Source organism: Echiichthys vipera (genome assembly GCF_963691815.1).
Source record: "Echiichthys vipera genome assembly, chromosome: 10".
Classification (NCBI taxonomy): Eukaryota; Metazoa; Chordata; class Actinopteri; order Perciformes; family Trachinidae; genus Echiichthys; species Echiichthys vipera.
The window spans coordinates 19,478,684-19,495,927 of record NC_139835.1 but is presented as its reverse complement, the minus strand read 5'-3'; the positions used below and the strand labels follow the sequence as shown (position 1 = coordinate 19,495,927).

General features: G+C 37.7%; 1 protein-coding gene across 1 annotated transcript; it reads left to right on the top strand.

Annotated features, from left to right (window-relative positions):
* The first annotated feature begins 814 nt into the window (after positions 1-814).
* LOC310952922 (muscleblind-like protein 2a) lies at positions 815-16,128 on the top strand. Its single transcript, XM_083921766.1, has 10 exons — positions 815-991; positions 2,534-3,231; positions 6,000-6,164; positions 6,266-6,481; positions 6,607-6,861; positions 9,181-9,234; positions 9,604-9,766; positions 10,804-10,839; positions 11,528-11,622; positions 12,482-16,128. The coding sequence occupies exons 2-10, from the start codon at positions 3,058-3,060 to the stop codon at positions 12,494-12,496; spliced, it is 1,173 nt and encodes a 390-aa protein (XP_083777892.1). The 5' UTR covers positions 815-991; positions 2,534-3,057; the 3' UTR covers positions 12,497-16,128.
* The last annotated feature ends 1,116 nt before the right edge of the window (positions 16,129-17,244 follow it).

Genomic DNA, 17,244 nt, shown 5'->3' with positions numbered 1-17,244 from the left:
AGTTGCAACAAGTGATGAAAACATGAAACAAAATACTCACGTAAGATTTTGAATGCAGGACTTTCTTTCACCTCTGTTTTTAACCTGCCTCCAGGTCGAACTGCTATGTTTGCATCTTCTCATCCTTAATACTTGACTGATTATGGCAGCATGTGTCAGAAATAAACATTAGCATACTATTCAAAATGGAAAATTCTTATCACCAAGAATCATGTCATTAATATACATAAAGTAAGCTGTGCAACAGGAGGTTAACCTCTGCTCAATTTAGGATCTTTTGATGGTACAACAGTAAATTTAGTGGTACAGGACTATTTATACAAAAGATACAAATATAAAAAAACAAAAACCTCTGTTGTACTCTGACATCAATATGGAAACAAAGTTGAAAACCCGGCTTATTAAGGAATTGTAAGTACACAAAATTTAAATAAAAGCCTACTTAGACCGTTGGAGCTATTGCAGCCATGTAAATAACTTCCTGCTCTCAAAGCACTATGTAAAGCATATACCGGCTACATTCATGTGCTTGCTACATGTTCTGTATGTCATATCAACAGGATAAAAGGTTTGTATGGTGTTAGTAGGTTTATTATTTTTTGTGTTGAATTCCGTTTGCTCTTAATAATTGCATTTAGTTCATAGATAAAGGATCAACTGCCAACAGTATCTTGCTCCAAGCTGTGCACAAACAGTGCATCGGCTACTGGTTTTCTATTGGCTAATTTCTGACTGGGAGGGGTTTCCTCAGGGCTGGCACCCAGACAGGAAGGGGGGTGGCTGGAAATGTTTCAGCGAGAGTTAGACAGGCAATCTGTTTTTACTGTTGTGAAGATAAAATCTTTGCTCACTGAATCCGTTGGACAGAGACGGGGTTAAAAGCTGTTGTTGTGGTCATTACATTAGCAATTTGGCTGCTCAATAGTTGCATCTCTAATCAAGATTCTCATTCGGGGACAGAAGTTCTTTAGTGCTACATGAAGTGAGAGAGGTAGGTTTCCGTGCTCTGTTTCCTGACTTGCGCCCAGAGGAATTTGCTGCAGTATGCTGGGAGATAGCATGCAGTAAAGCTGAGCGGCTGTTATAGCACAAGATCTAGGTTAACAACAGCAGAGTTTGTTCTGTTTGCTTTTATGAAAGAATGTGTGCGTTTTGAGTCTTTGTACATTTGTAGTCCATGTTACATGCTCTCAATGGAAAAAGTGCTCAACTCAAAAAATATTTATACAGCTCATCAGTTAAACATCTTTTCTGTCTGCTCAGCAATTTCCTGTGTGTTTTACCAGTTAGTGTGCTGGTCTGACTACCCGGTCCTGTATTTGACTCCCAGCATGTTGTGTGTTTAAGCTTTGCCTTGCTTTAGGCCTAAATTCTGTATGTTCTTTGCTGGGCCAAATGTCAGCATATCCGATGGCAGCAATTTGGCACCAAGTGCTCGTGTCATCCGACAGTATTAGCAAATAGAGAATCCCAGTGTAATGGAAAAATAGGTTATAGTGACCAGGAAAGAAGTTACTCATCAATAACATTTGTTAGGAATGTAGGCATCTTATTGATCTATGGATTTGGCCTCTCATATTCGTTTTTTGATTGAGTGATTGATTAATCGATTACCACTCGGCTACACAACCAAGACTAGCGCAACTGTGGCTCTGTGTTTGTAACATGCTTACATTTTTGTTGATGGCGTGGTGAAATCAATTGTGAAATGTGCAGACATGATATTGCATGTACAACAACCATCACAACGTTCTGAAGTTTAAAATAGTCTGTTAAAATGAAATAACGAGCATCTGTTTTCTCTGCTAGCTACCATCAGCAACATTAGGCTGAATAAAACAAAACAGAATGACTGAGAGATCAACGTGATGAGGAATTATTGTTAAGTTAACCACTAAACCACAAAAATAATATAATAACTAACTTTACAAGTACAAGAGTTTTTCAAGTTGTATAATTAACACTGCTGACTAATTTAAGTATCTTGTGTAGTTTCAGTGTTTGACCCTGGGACATACAGTATATTTGATGTTACCAGTGTTGAGGGTTAGCCTGACTTCCGGTCTCTAATGTCTAATGTCTCTAATTAATGCTTTTGATGGAGCCCTGCGCCTTGTCTTCCTTGCTATGAACAGTACTGTTCACTCTGATGTTAAAGAGACAAATGCAGCCAATGCTCACATTCGGGATGCCGGAACCAGAAAATGACCGGAGCTTTTTGTTTAAGAAATGACTTGAACAATTAGTCTCTTAGGAGTCTGACATGACTAGATACAACTTGACTAATTACAAAAGATCACATTTGCTATTATTTAACCAAACCAGATTTTTGCTGTAAACAGCTAAAGAACAGATGACTTTAGATAATGAAAAGTCTATAGTAGATCAAATAAAATAAATTTGCTACCAGTGTTTATGGTATCTCTACATGGGCCAACTGTAGATTGTCCTTCAGGGAATCGCACCATAATTGTAATGTTTTTTGTTGTATTTGGATACAAATTCTATACTACAAATGCTTTTTGTCTTTCAGATCACCAACAAAAAGTGCCTTTGAGAAGATATCCCTGACTTGAAGTTGGTCTGTCCACATTTCTGGCCTACGCTTTCTTTAAGGCCAGACTCAAGCACCAACACAGGATACCTCAGCTGAAAGTCGTTTGCCACCACTTTGCACATCTTCAGCACCTACATTTATAAAAATAGAGCCATAATATAAGAGGACATAGAGTAATGACCTGAGAATGTATGACTGAATTGAAAAGTCTGCATTCAATTCCCCTCACTTGTGTGATATTTATGGGCACCATCTGTGGAATATACACTTGAACGTGCAACAGAAAAACACACACATCTGCAGTTGTTTCCTTTTGATGGGTGATTTCTCAGTAATTGACCAGTCATCTGATCTTTCTGCTCCAGCTGATGGAGGACTCACCAGGTTGTCTTAAAACAGGGCTTTGCACATAGAGCCAACCTACAGGTTTTGGTGTATGAGACAAAAATAAGATTGACTTAAAAAAAAAAAAATTCAATTTATGATCATAACCTTTGGACATGGCGTTGAACATTTCTTCAGTAAGAGACACAAAATGGCTTACTCTGGAGGTCTGTCGACAGTTTCAGAGAGGAAACTGTTCACGTAGTGATGAGGAATGCAAATTCGCCCATCCACCGAAGAGCTGCCAAGTTGACAATGGAAGAGTTGTTGCATGCTTTGACTCACTGAAGGTAAGAAATACTGCACACATATCTTACAAAGACTATAAACTATTTCTGGCAGCCAGTTTGATTACAAACAGTTTGTTCTCCTGTTTGCTCAGTTGCCCTGATTGAGACCAAGGCTTCCATAATCCACTCTCACACATTCACTATCACACCACACAATACAGCTTTGCCCCCAGGATTATTCTAATGTTGAGTCATCGTCTTATCTCCTTACTGTAGGCAGTTTATACACAGCTTGTCTGGACAGAGAGCCTCTTCTCTGCCCCAGTGGGAAAGAGCCTGGGCTTAAGGTTTAACACTAAGTAGCTACCTTTTTACTTTATCTAAAAACAATATGTATTGATTCATCTTAATTGTCAAGAAGTGATGAGTTTAGGCTAAAACACCATGTATCAAATGCCTTCAAAATTATCAGGATTGATTTAATATTTAATAGTTATGGGTTATACGTTTTAAGTTATTTTTAAGTTTTAAGTTATTTGAAATACATAATAAATATATTTTGAATTAAGTTTAGACATGGTTTAAAGATCTCAGAAGGCGTACTGCTTTGAAATAGACCAGTCCTGCTCATTGCAGATATATCGGTATAGGCATATATGTCAGCCGCTCAATTGCAATAAATTAAAGAATAGAAATGCCAAATATATGTAAGAATAGATGTATTTCTATTTATAATGCACAATAGAGATGTTGAATCCCTATCAAACATAGTTCTATCTTATTTTAAACTAGAATTACATGCTGTGTTGATAAAAGAAATAAAGATATATATTTATATAGATATATAAATATAGAGTTAAGATAGCCATTGTTGTAGTCAAGTGGGGATGTTGCAGCTCTTCTTCATGAATAAGCTTCTGTCTGAGGAGGCATCAAATTTCTGTTACTGACATGGCTACTTGTATAATGTCTACTGGTACTAACTCAGAAGCCGTTACTCTCCCTCAGCCTTTATCTATGAAGGGACAAATAGAGCTAGTTGCCCAAGTTGTGCTTCCCAAACAAATGTTTTCCTCTTACTTTAATTGTATTGGCATTTTATTGACTCCTGATTGGTCACTTACAGGTCAAAACAATTGCTGTCAAAATTCTTTACCCATTCACCAATTAGTACTAACAGAGTTAACTTTATCGTACAGGAGAATGTGCACATGCTTCGCTATTGTAACTAGTATCTCATGACTTCCATTTAAGCAGATGAGTCTTGCTGATACACAAACTTGAGCCGTTTCCTGTGGCCAGCTCTCACAACTGCATTATGTTGGAAGATTAATCCCAGACAGCAGAGAAGTACATCACGTCATGCAACTTTAGCTTTACTGTCAAGATAGAGTAGTAAATGGACAACAACATCCTTGTCTTTGACCTTAGTGTAATAGCTGAGGCACATGAACCTATAGTGAAATACACAAGGCATACTTAATATTCACACTTTCAACTTTCAACTAAAAAACTGCACAAAGTCATATAACAATAAACGGTAGACATTAAAGGCTCAGTAGGCAGCTTATTTTTGTCAGTATTAAACAAAAACATCCAAAATAACCTTCTGGATAATGTGAATGAAGTGATATGAGAGCAGATCAGACCTCTGCGTCTCTCCTAGGCTCTGTTTTCAGCCTGCAAAGAATCTACCCCATGACGGAAGCCTCCTGCTTACCGTAGCCAAAGGCATACGGCTGCGGCTAATACAAGCTCAGGTTTATGTTGCTACGTTACCGAATCATACTATTCCGTCTCAAACGCCTTCACATACCCACAAGTTTGCCAAGAGTAACAGTAAATTCCCTTCTATAATTTTAACAATTGCAATCATGATCGGGACGATTGAAATGAGGGACGCGTAGGCATACTCATAGAGGTATGAGTAAAGTTAGTCATCCATTTCAGTCACCCCGGTCATCTAATGAACTACTTCGGCACTGTTCAGTATTGCCTAAATATAAATACTATTTACTATCGCTTATGTGTTAAAAAAAAAAAAATGACTTGGACATTATGGAGGATAACGGAGAAAAAGAAAAGAAGCTTTGGCAAGTTGGCGATTGCCCTGAGCAGGAACTGTCAGGTGCGTGTATGAAGCGCGTGCATCAGATGCCAGTGCTCGTCTGCTGGGAAGAGCTAGGGTCAGAGCTGAGGAGATGAGACCTGTGTAAACTCAACCTCAAATCTTTTTTCTAGGTTTCCTGCCTACTGAGCCTTTAAAAGGGCAGTACATTCTTTCTATTGGCACTGCATTTTCTCACAGCTATATCCAGGCTAATGAAACATTACGACAGTTAAACCTACATGGATTATCACTAAAAAATAATTAATAGAAATCTCTTGGGAGAAATGCAAATTATGTGGAATTAGCTTATTTAATTTGAATATAGAGGACAGCTAACCTCTCATTAAGCTAATACAGATGCTTGATTGACAGGCATTGTATTGGTACTGCAGGCTTGTTTCAAAGACCTAAAGGAGAAAGTATTATGTGAAGAGATACTTGGATGATTTTAAGCCAGGTCTGTGCAGGGCAATGTGGGCATTGTGTTCGGATGAACCGTTTTTTGGTCTGTCATGGCAGAAGCCCCCAGATTTGTCGATTTCGTCAGACTGGGATGACGTGAAATGCGTCGTTTAAAAACAGTTAAATCCACTGTTTTCAAAGAACAACTCAACAAATTTTATGATAAGGAACAATGAGATTTTGCAGAGGAATATTTGTATCGTCGTCCTGCAGTCTTGAGTGCTCTTTATGCCTTTTCTACTTGCTCTGAACACAGGGCCGATGCTCAAGAGAAAACTGCAAGTATCTTCATCCACCTTCACACTTAAAAACCCAGTTAGAGATAAATGGGCGCAACAACCTCATCCAGCAGAAGACAACAGCAGCTGTGCTTGCCCAACAAATGCAGTTCATGATCCCCGGATCCAGCCTGCAGCCCGTGGTAAGGTTCTCATAGTTATTAGGAGGGGAAATTTTGTGTTATGTCTCGCTTGTAATGTATGCATAACATTTTCCCTCATTGCCGACATTTATGTTACACAGGGACTGGGCACAAATACTGGTCTTGGTTATGGTTCATATATGACACCTTTGAGCCATGGAATGAGCCTCATCCCAACAGACAACCTCTCCAACACCTCGGTTCTTGTTTCTGGGAGCCCATCTGTTACGGTCCAGAGCTCCTGTTCTTCTTCTTCATCTTCTTCGTGTTCTTCTTCTTCTCCCTCACAGAAGCTGCAGCGCACAGACAAACTAGAGGTATTCATGCACCACAAGGAGTGCATTAACGTGGAAAAAAAATACATTAGTAGTTCTCTGGGTAGACATAATCTCGCTTCATACTGCTAAATTCCTGTCACTGTCTTCATAATTGCTCCTTTCAGGTGTGCCGCGAGTTTCAGCGGGGAAACTGTGCAAGAGGGGAGACAGATTGCCGCTTCGCTCACCCCAGTGACAGCCCAATGATTGACACCACAGACAACACTGTCACTGTTTGCATGGACTACATCAAGAGCCGATGCTCCAGGGAGAAGTGCAAGTATTTTCACCCGCCTGCACACTTGCAGGCCAAAATCAAATCCAGTCAACAGCAAGTCAATCACACAGCTGTGGCAGCCCAGGCCGCAGCTGCAGCCATGGTGAGACAGAGTCTTATCTTTTTTTTGCCTTATCTTTCTGATTACTGAAAAGTGTTTTACAAACAAAATACACATACACAATGATTTTAGTGCTTGTTGGTTTGATTATGTTTGCCATGACATCACTGAATGTGGAGCACTAGTATACAGTATATTTGTAAACAATTATTTGTAATGGCACATTTAAAAGGTGGAGTCTGCAATTCTGGAGTAAGATTGTTGATATTTAAACTCAACACCCTAACAAATACATCCGCTCCCATCAGTCATTATTTACCTCTCGTTTCCACTGCCTTTCTCTTATACCCTACCCCACCTCCACAACCCCACCTCACTGCCTCTAAACAGGAAATATAATGTTGCCATGGATTCATGGAGTCACACTGTGAGGTACACAAGCTGCAGCTCAAGAGCTTCCCTTTTAGCCTATACTTGTTTACCTTTTTGGTAAAGTGGCACCATTAAAAGTATGGCGAATTAGCTACTGGATGTACAGACAACTATTACTTGATTAATTTAAAAATGTACTCACCAAAGAAAACTTAATGATTTCCAGGCTAGTTCCAGAGATATAATGATCATCTTTTTTCTAGGATTTCTATGTGGATTTGTGGACGTTAGAGAGATAACGATGTCTATGGGATTGACCAAGTTATGACTCAAATAAGGAATGTTGTTTTGGAGTCACATTTTGAGCAAAATCAGCAGGCCACACTACAATAACTTACTTCCTGTTGTTTATAGAACACAGTATCTTTGCCTCAGATCTCGCACTACACCCCAACCCATCCCCCCTTTAACTCTCCAACATAGATCCAATTAAAATAAGTTTGCACATTCTCGGTCTCTCTTTTAATATGCGTTGGCGTTTGTTTTTTTTTAATCCTGTGTTTACACACAGCAGATTGTAAACACACCTTTTATGACACCAGGAAACATTACTAAGAAGGAGGAGATGAGAAGAGATTTATGGTAGCTGGTTATGGTAATGTTAGTCTTTGTACTAAAAGGCCCGTCAATCAAATAGAGAGCAATAGCAGGTTCCAATCTTGCATATTGAGTTTCTATAATGGAGCTGTGCTTTTTGCTGACATTTCAAGGCTTGTGCCTTTTAAACAGGTCCAATCAAAAGATGTGCATTTTCTATTTTGGCACATGCACCATATACTTTGTGGACAGAACCAGTGCTATATTGCAGTTAAGTGAGAAATGGCTTGTGCCACAGTTTTATTATGTGCTATACAGTATGAATCACTGTAATGGCTAAGCTTTGTGATAACTGCCTACATGGGAAAGTGCACAAAAGAGCAAAGTCATTTGTTATGTACTCTGGACCAAATCGACAGTTTTCCACTTCATAATTTCAGTAATTTCCTTTTCCAATTATTGCATCTAAAACATTTCTTGGCTTGGTTCAGGTTTATAACATAATCTTTACCTCAACTGCTTTAAACATAATGCATTTTAAAGTCCCTCACATGTGGCTTCGGTAAAAATGTGCTTCCTTGTCATCCATAGACCATCTACATCACTTTTCATGTACAGTACCTTCTATGGTTACTTACATTTATATAATATTTTTCTTGCATGAAATTTAGGTGATATTTTAAGCTCACTGAAGCAATTACAGTATGTTTTCTTGTGTACAGTACAAGTAGAGGAGGCATCTGCCATTCCACCTAAACCCTTAGTGTGAATGTAGTAAATGTCGCTCCACATTCTGTGTTTTATGTTATTGCATCCATGGTTATATCAGCGGTTTATTTGTGTTGCTGCCTTTGGCTAGCTCTCAGAAGTCATTTTTCATTTAACAATAAAAATGTTCAGTGCTTCGTTTGCATTACATTGTTATCCCTTCTGGAAACCTGTAAAATCAATGTATCTATGACATTCCAAAATTATACTGCGTGCATAGTTGCAATTATTGCTTTATGGTAATGGTAGTTTTTTTAATTACAATTAATAAACTCAGATCTAGTAATGTTATAGTGATCGATATACAGTGTGAAAGTATTTAGGATTGTGCCCTATCATTGTAAATCTGTGTTGCCAAAGCTATTGATTAATTGTACATGTTGACCTACTAATGAATGAGTCTTTAGTTAGTGTGTCCTTTAATCAGTTATTTTGGTTACTGTGCATGCATATTGTGTTTTATGTGGTATACTACATTCAGATTATTTTGTTTTTGTTTTCCCCTTCTCACCTATCCACAATGCTGTCCCCCATGACGCACCTCTGCTTGCTGTTACCTGTATGTTAAACGCTTGAATCCCATTGGCCCACTGCCATCATGTGCTCGCTGCCTGCTATTTAAAGACTCAGTCGACTGCCAAAGCAATGAAGCGATCCCTCGAGGCAACTGTAGACCTGGTATTTTCACCTTTTGCTTTGGTTGTAGCTAATAATTGTACTGTTATAACTTTTCATTTTTGTCATTGTGGTTTCAAAGCTTCTTCAAGTCTCATATAGTCTTTGTGTACACAGTCATTATCAGTAGCTTTAAGTGCTTAATTCAGTAGGTGTTTTAAAATATTTGGTTATCCCATTCATATTTGTATCCTAAAACATGCTTGATTTTTCCACTATGTGATAACTGTCATCTTTATTGTGTAGTTGTGTGTGCCGTTTTTCCATATTTTTTGTAAATGAATACTAAATAATAAGAATTTTTTTTTAATGTAGTTGAACGGAGAAAATGGAAAGTTTTGCTTTGTCATGTCTCCTCTTTTTTCCGTTCAGGGATTTCCCTACAGTGTACCCCTACCAAAGAGACCAGCTTTTGAGAAGAGCAGCTGGGCCAGCTCTCTCCTCAGTCCCAGCTTTTTGCACTACCAACAGGCTCTGGCCAACACACAGCTGCACACACAGCTGCAGCACCCCACTGCTGCATTTTATCCCACAGGTGAGCTTTTTGGTGCTTTTTTCTGTCTTGGCTTAAATAAGAGACTTCAAACTAAGATGTATCATTTTACTCAATTTAAATGGATAGTTGGGATTTTGTTGAAGTGGTGTTGTATTATATACAGTATTATATGTACTTATCCATAGTCAGTGTATCACCTCAAGTATTCAAGTATTAATTCTTGATTTATTCTGAAAAACTGTTGTTTATGCAGGAGTTGTTCATAATTTGATAGAATAGCCGCTGTGGCTATCACCACTGCTTTACTAGCATGCTTTTTTAAATAACCAAGGCACTTCAACAGAAACCTTTATTTTGTGGGGGAAAAAAGGAGCAAAATTGGAGAACAGTAACCACTGTGACAGGAGAGAAGATTTCAACAATGTTTTCTTAGGGTTATAGGATTAAAAAATGAATAGGAAGTGTAGAGGCCCTTACTTTGAATGACAGATACAGAAGCAATGAACTTGTTCATAACCATTTAAAACACCGAAGTCACACAATAACACAAACTCACTGATGGTCAAGGCAGTAGTAGACCAGCAGCTCCTTTGTACTGAGGTAACAAGACCTGTTTTTATCAATGGAGGTCGGGGGCTTTGAAGAGGGCATTGAACAGCTTAAGGTCCCCTTTGTAAACAGGAGTCTGACAGCCGGGTTAAGTGATGACAATATGTTAAATAAAGCGTACCGTTAAACTGATATATTTTTCAGGTGGTCCATTTATGCTGCTAAAATATTTTTAGCAGTACATTCCTTAGATTTCATGTCTGTATTCCTCCCCTCTTCTCCAAAATGGGGCGTGTGCTGACTGCCGTCTACTGTTGGTAATACACGGACTATGGATAAGTACTTAATACAACCCCACTTCAGAAATTCCGAACTATCCCTTAAATCTACATATCTGTTACATCTTTACTGTATAAACACTATAAGCCTTACTTGTGTATGATTTATTCAGTAGGCTTATGCCAGTGTGGACCATATTGATATGTCAGTCAAAATACAGTCTCTCTTTCCCTTTGATATTCACATAGGTTCCGTCTTCTGCATGACGCCCACTAACAGCATCGGTAGGTCCCTTCCTCATTTTGTATACTGTGTCTCATTATCAATGGAAAACAGAAGTGAAGCTTTCATATTGATCTTACTTTTTATTTGTTCCAGCATTTTGTTTTCTTGCTTATTTTTGCAGCTTTTTTGATAACCAAGTCTTGGGATAAACTCACTCGTAATAAAACTGAAGGTCATCAAACAGACATACATTTAAGCAATTTGGTGGACTTTGTTTGTAGAATGATCACGCAGCATGGATTAAACGTACTATCCAGACTGTCATCATCAACTTGACTTGTTTATCAAAAGGTTGATTTACATAACTTTAAAAGAGCAATATTGTGAAATTACTATTCCTCATGAGGAGCTCAACAAAACTCCATCTTTACATGGCGCCGCCGTTAGCGGAAGCGCCCATAAAAGCACTTTGATTATATCAGGTGGCATTTCTGTACATGTGGTCTCTTTTGGAATATCAAATTATGGACAGATTTCCTAATTTTATCTCTTATAAGCTCCTGTTATGTTCTCCCCTGCTGTCTCGCTTTGCTGTGTGATCACATGCCATCTGCTGGTCTAACCCAATGATGGCTTGCTGCTGATGTCATATTGTATTTGCTTGACAAGAGAGAAAAAACATTGCTATGGTTACCATAATGCTCCACCTCCCTTGTCATTGCTTTCATGGTTCCCTTCCTGAAAAAGTCCCCATGATGTACAGTGCTACGCCTGCTACTGTCTCTGCAGCAACTACTCCCGCCACAAGTGTCCCCTACGCAGCAACAGCACCAGCCAATCAGGTTTGCTCCTTTTAAAGCTTTCTGTCACAAATCCTTGAGCTTTGAATAAGTGCTTCATCTTTAAATCAGGGGAGTTGCTTCATCAGCGCAGCATTACCCTGCTTGCATTGCCTGTAATTAAGCTTCATCCATCTGTAGACCTTCAGCTGAACAATCTCAACCCTTTCCCTGATGACAGACACCACTTACTTAGGTCTTTCATCTGCAAATAGTGGTGTTACAAATATTCTTTATTGCATGTTTTCTTTTGCTTTGTTCCATGTCAGTGTCTGTTTCATTACTCAATATGCAGTCCAAATGTTCTCTGAATACTAAAAACACAATAGTTGTTTAGGTAATTGTTTAATGCATTATTATATTATTATCATCTGGGAAAATAATTAGGGTTTTATTTTATACATGAAACTGTAATTGTTTTTGGTAATCCCCTTGGGGAAGCCTTTAATCGGTCCATATTTATATACAATCGATGGTTAAAACGTTGCACAAATATAAAAAATGTATGTTGTGCAGCTGAGCCTTACACAAGACTTTAGATTGCAGTGAAGTTATTTAATCCTGTTCATTTTAGGAAATGTGTATAAAATAATGCGTAACATGCTCATGCAATATTTAAATTTTATGTAATGGTAAAGCCATAAAAAAGACTGTCATACATTGTGGAAAGTTTGTTTTTACATTAAAGAGCTAAGGGAAAATGAAGACCAATAACAAGAGTTTAAGTGTTTAAGGTTTTTTTTTTTCATTTCATTTTATCAATTTGATATCCATCACAATGATTATTCTTTATGTTCCTTTTTTTTAAGTATGTGTCCATTGTATGCAACCACTAAGTGACTGTCTTTTGCCCCTGAAATAGATCATCCTCAAGTAACCACCAGAAACAGAAGTCAGTGCCGTGTTGCTGCTGTTAAGGACAACAAACAACTGCTCTGTAAATATTCTGTTAACACCACACACAACCTACAGCAAGCTGCATGCTGATAACATCACTGATAAAAAGTTGTAGACAGTATTTTGAGCTCTCATAATAAATTACATAGCTCAATTACTAGTGTTAGATCAGTGTCACAGAAGATTATTGTATGCACGCGCCATTACACCTGCATCAACATAAGTAATGTGCATAAAATCCTGGTTTCTATTTCTCAAACCAATTCTAACAAAGTCAGAGGATCATTTAGCCTCTTAATCAGCTGATACACACAATACACAATGTGTCTCCAGTCCGTACTGCATAATATACTCATAAATAAAAGTTTGAATTTCTGAAACAATCCAACCAGGAAACATGTGTAGATCAAACACAAACAGGCAGTGCAGATACATAAGTAACACCTTAATATTAACTGATATTGAAACAAACAGAAATGTTGTTCACTGACCGTTTTAAAAGATGTAAATATTACAAGAGGAGAGAGATGAGCATGACGGATGTTATCTGAAAACAATACATGTTAAGACCAGGTGTAAAGGGGCCCTGTGTTGTTAAAAATGTATCCTCAAGATATTGAGGAACCTTTTGTTTTCCGTTCTTGAATGTTTTCTGTAAACTAAAAGGTTTTCACATTAGTTATTGTTGATCTAGTGCCAGCTTTAAATATGTCAAACACACTAGTAAAACACACTTCTTTTAACTTTAAACCCCACATTGTAAAAAAGGACAGATGTTTTGAGGGTAGTTCATGTAAATTGATTACCCTGTCATCCCCTGAGAACAGAATCAGTGCTCCACCTCCTGGTGTGCCTTTGCATTGCATATACAGTATGTTTGCTGAGAGAAAATACTGTATCATCCATTTGTTGCAGGCCCTTTTTTTTTCTTTAAGGCAGTGAAGTAACAATATTCAAACCATTACATTTTCCCTTCTTTATAATTAAAGAAAAAACAACTAATTGGATTATGCTACAGTGATAGTTGACCTGTTGATGTATCTGTAAGTGGTTTTCACTTCAGGAGCCAGTTTCACAAAGATAGACTCTGACTATGACTTAGGACAAACTACTATTCAAATCTGGGATGTCTAAATGAATCTGTTGCACAAAGCTGTCTAGTTTTGGAGTATCTTAAGTAGATCTAAATGCCGGTAAAACAGTTATACGACATTACACCAGGGGGAGTGTACCCCGATTGTTACCATGGAATGATCTCAGTTCTGAGTTAGCCTGGTGGTAGAGTTGCTCACTTTTTTTATTGTTGAGACGGCCTAACTTGCATTAAACTAATCTAAGAGCAACATTAGGACTGGCTTGACATTATAGACTAGTCCAAAATATCTTTGTGAAAACCGGCTCCTTGTTCAAGTTGAACATATAGCAAACCATGTTTTTAAGAACAGCCTCCGCAGCCATTAGAGTTAACATAGAGAGTTAAGGGTGTTAGAATTACTACAGCTCATATTCAAACTAAGAACCTGTAATCCTATAAGGGAAGAGTTGAGTACTGTGTGGACTGTCAGTCTTAATGTTACAGTTGTCAGTACTGTATTTTTTGAATGTTACAAGTGCCTGAAGAATTGCAGATGAGGATATCCGTGCATATTTAAAAGGCTTTGTGTGAAAATCACTTGATGGACTCTATACTCTACTTAAGTCACATTTAGAAAGAAATGTTTTACAACGCTATGTCAGTGCATTAGTATTTTAATTAATTTTCTTTGTATGTGTGTGCTATGTGTAAGAGTTTATATCCTGCTTCATTTGTTTCACTTTTAAGATGATTAGTGTATGACATTGACTCCTACTTAGTTTCAGCACAGTAAGATACTTTATGTAGTAAGGTAGATTTTAAGGAGTTTGGTGAAGTTAAATTGTGTGTTGTTGATGCCACATTATGCAATTACCCGTCTTTCTTTGACTGACAGCAGACAGAGTGGGTATTGTGTCTGAAGTGAAAAACAAAAAAAGATGTTAAAAACTGTTTTCACTCATGTAACGTTCTCTTAAGCATCTTTCATTTAAGTTTTAGTTTCCTGTTCTGCAAACAGCTTGAGCAGATATCGGGCTTTCATTTAATGTCCTTTCAAGTGACTGATATAAGATTTATGAAAACGTGTACACTTTTGTGTTATTAACTCGGACAATCCACCAAGAGATATTTCTTTCTTTTTTTCACTTTTTTTTCCATTTGTTGTGAATGTGTGAGTTTTACACATTATTGGTTGGAATATAAGAAATATACTTGCATATTTTACTAGTTAACATTAGAAAAGAACACTTTTAAAATGTTTTCTCTTCTATTTTATGATGAATGTAATTTATTAAACTGACTTTAGCTCTGCTGGAGGTTCCTCAAAGGGCCTTGATTTGTCGTATTAGCCTATGATAAGCCGTCTTGTGTCCAGGGATCGAATGTCTGAGCCAAGAGAAGCTTCAAACATTTCATCCCTGACGCTGCCTTGTCACCTGTGAGGGATAACAAACCTTTGTATGAGCAAGGCAATAGAATTGCTTTTTTTATGTACAAAAGTACATACATTGTACAGGCCATACATTTACAGATAACAACTTTCAGAATAGTGTAATAATAGTTTGTCATTTAACTGTTTTAATGTGTCGCTGAGGCAATCTGAAGCGGCAGTGTTTAAAACTGTATTTTTGTAGGGGATGAAAATGTTTTTTCTCCCCACAATAACACGTTAGATTGTGCTTTCAGATATTTGACTTTATTATGCCATGGTGAAACACTGTAAGTGATCCAGTGCATGAGAATATATTTTGAAATGTGACGTTTGTGTTTGATATGGTTTCCACTACATGTTAACATCTTGCAGCAAACATAAACCCCCCCCCCTCAGAGAATCTGCAGTCAGAAGGTCAGTCAGGAGTTGATGGGTCAGCGGCTGTTTGAACCTTCATGTTTATTCTTTCCATAATACGATTGCTTTTGAAGTTTAGGTTTAAATTAGATATATGACTTTTTTCCCCCTTATTTATTTTACCTGCAACTAAAAGGCATATAGTAGAATGTTTGTTTCACCTTTTGGCAAAAAGCTTGAATGTCATGGATACACCTGCACATGGAGGTTGTTTGAGATTTGGATCATCCTGTCAAAAAGATTTAGACAATAAGAATGTTTGGTCTGACTGACTAAAGCACTTTCTCAACCGTCAGACTGAGAGGGCATGCTTTTTGTTAACTTTGCCTTATCTTTAATCTATTCCTAAATTTGTGTTTGTTTGGTAATTAGGAATCCCATATTGTCTAATAATTAATAGCATTTCATTGAATTTTCTGTGAACACAAGTTTTGAGTTTGAGGCCAACATGACATGTGTAAAATAAACCTAAACACTGTCCTGATAGGACTGGCTAAATTGATTGTTAGGTTATATCACCCTCAAATTATGCCAGTGCCATTTGGTTCCATCTTGGCCTGAATATAAACTGTCCCTCTTTCTCTCTTTTTTTTTAACTTACTTGTGAAAATGATACTATTTGTGCATAATTAAACATTTCATATGGATAGTTTTGTTCCTGTAAATTCAAAATTGTGTAAAATCTAATATTGCAAATAAATAAATGTCAAGTAAAGCTGTGAACTCTGTCATTTGATTTTGCACTGTACATTTCTTTTTGACATCATTGAGATGCCAGTCATTATACAACACTAAAATTAAAGATTTGTATGTTTTGTTGATTCCGTCACACATCTGGCTCAAAACTCAACCTGGATGGGAAAATCTCAAAATAATATTTTCTTTTTTTTATAAACAATCCATCCATCTTCAACCGCTTGTCCCTAACGGAGTTGCGGGGGGCTGGAGCCGATCTCAGCTGACATCGGGTGTGAGGCGGGGTACACCCTGGCCAGTCTATCGCAGGGCACATAGAGACAGACAGACAGATTGACAACCATTCACACTCACATTCACACCTACGGGCAATTTAGAGTCATCAATTAACCTAACACGTACATGTCTGCATGTGATGAATAGTTCAAATGTATTAATTGCTTGTAGAGACCATTTCAGGTAGTGTGTCTGGAAGTTTTATTCTAAGTGGCTTACTCATGAAATTAAATTAAGACAAGGAAGCTTTATTTATATAGCATAGGCTATAGGCATATGCTTTATTTATATAGCACATTTCAAACACAGGCCATTCGGGGTGCTTTATAGGCAAAGACAAGCGTTAAATGTATTTTCAAAACAATAAGAAATAACCAGAACAAAATCAATTAGGATAAAACAGGATTTGATGAAAAATAACACTTAATAATACAGAAATACAGTTCAATTATGTTTAATAATTGTCCACATGACAAATAGGTGCATACAGTGTCTTTGTTATTGCACTGGTACAGATCAATAAATAATGAAAGGTGTCGACTTGTATCCGGTTAGGGCAGCTTTTATGTACAGCGTTCTCAGATTTTGGACAGCAGCAAACAAAATGCAGCGTTGCCATAGCAACAGCATCCGGTGCCTCTTTTTTTTTTTCCTCCTCCTGGATACACATCCTCGAGCCGCCCCTGTGATTGGACGAGCTGTCTTTGGATGTCACTGGGGCAACCGAATGATGGGGTTTTTAACACATGAACGGAAACGCAACCGCTGAATGTGACTGGCTCCCTCCGTGCGGCTCCCATTCAGGCACAAGTGAGGTTTACAGGGAGCGGAG

Excerpts from the sequence above, each read along its gene's own strand:
- LOC310952922 (XM_083921766.1), top strand. The coding sequence starts at position 3,058 with ATGGCGTTGAACATTTCTTCAGTAAGAGACACAAAATGGCTTACTCTG. Across the intron at positions 6,482-6,606 it reads AGCGCACAGACAAACTAGAG|GTGTGCCGCGAGTTTCAGCG; the intron begins GTATTCATGCAC and ends TGCTCCTTTCAG. Across the intron at positions 10,840-11,527 it reads GACGCCCACTAACAGCATCG|TCCCCATGATGTACAGTGCT; the intron begins GTAGGTCCCTTC and ends TTCCTGAAAAAG.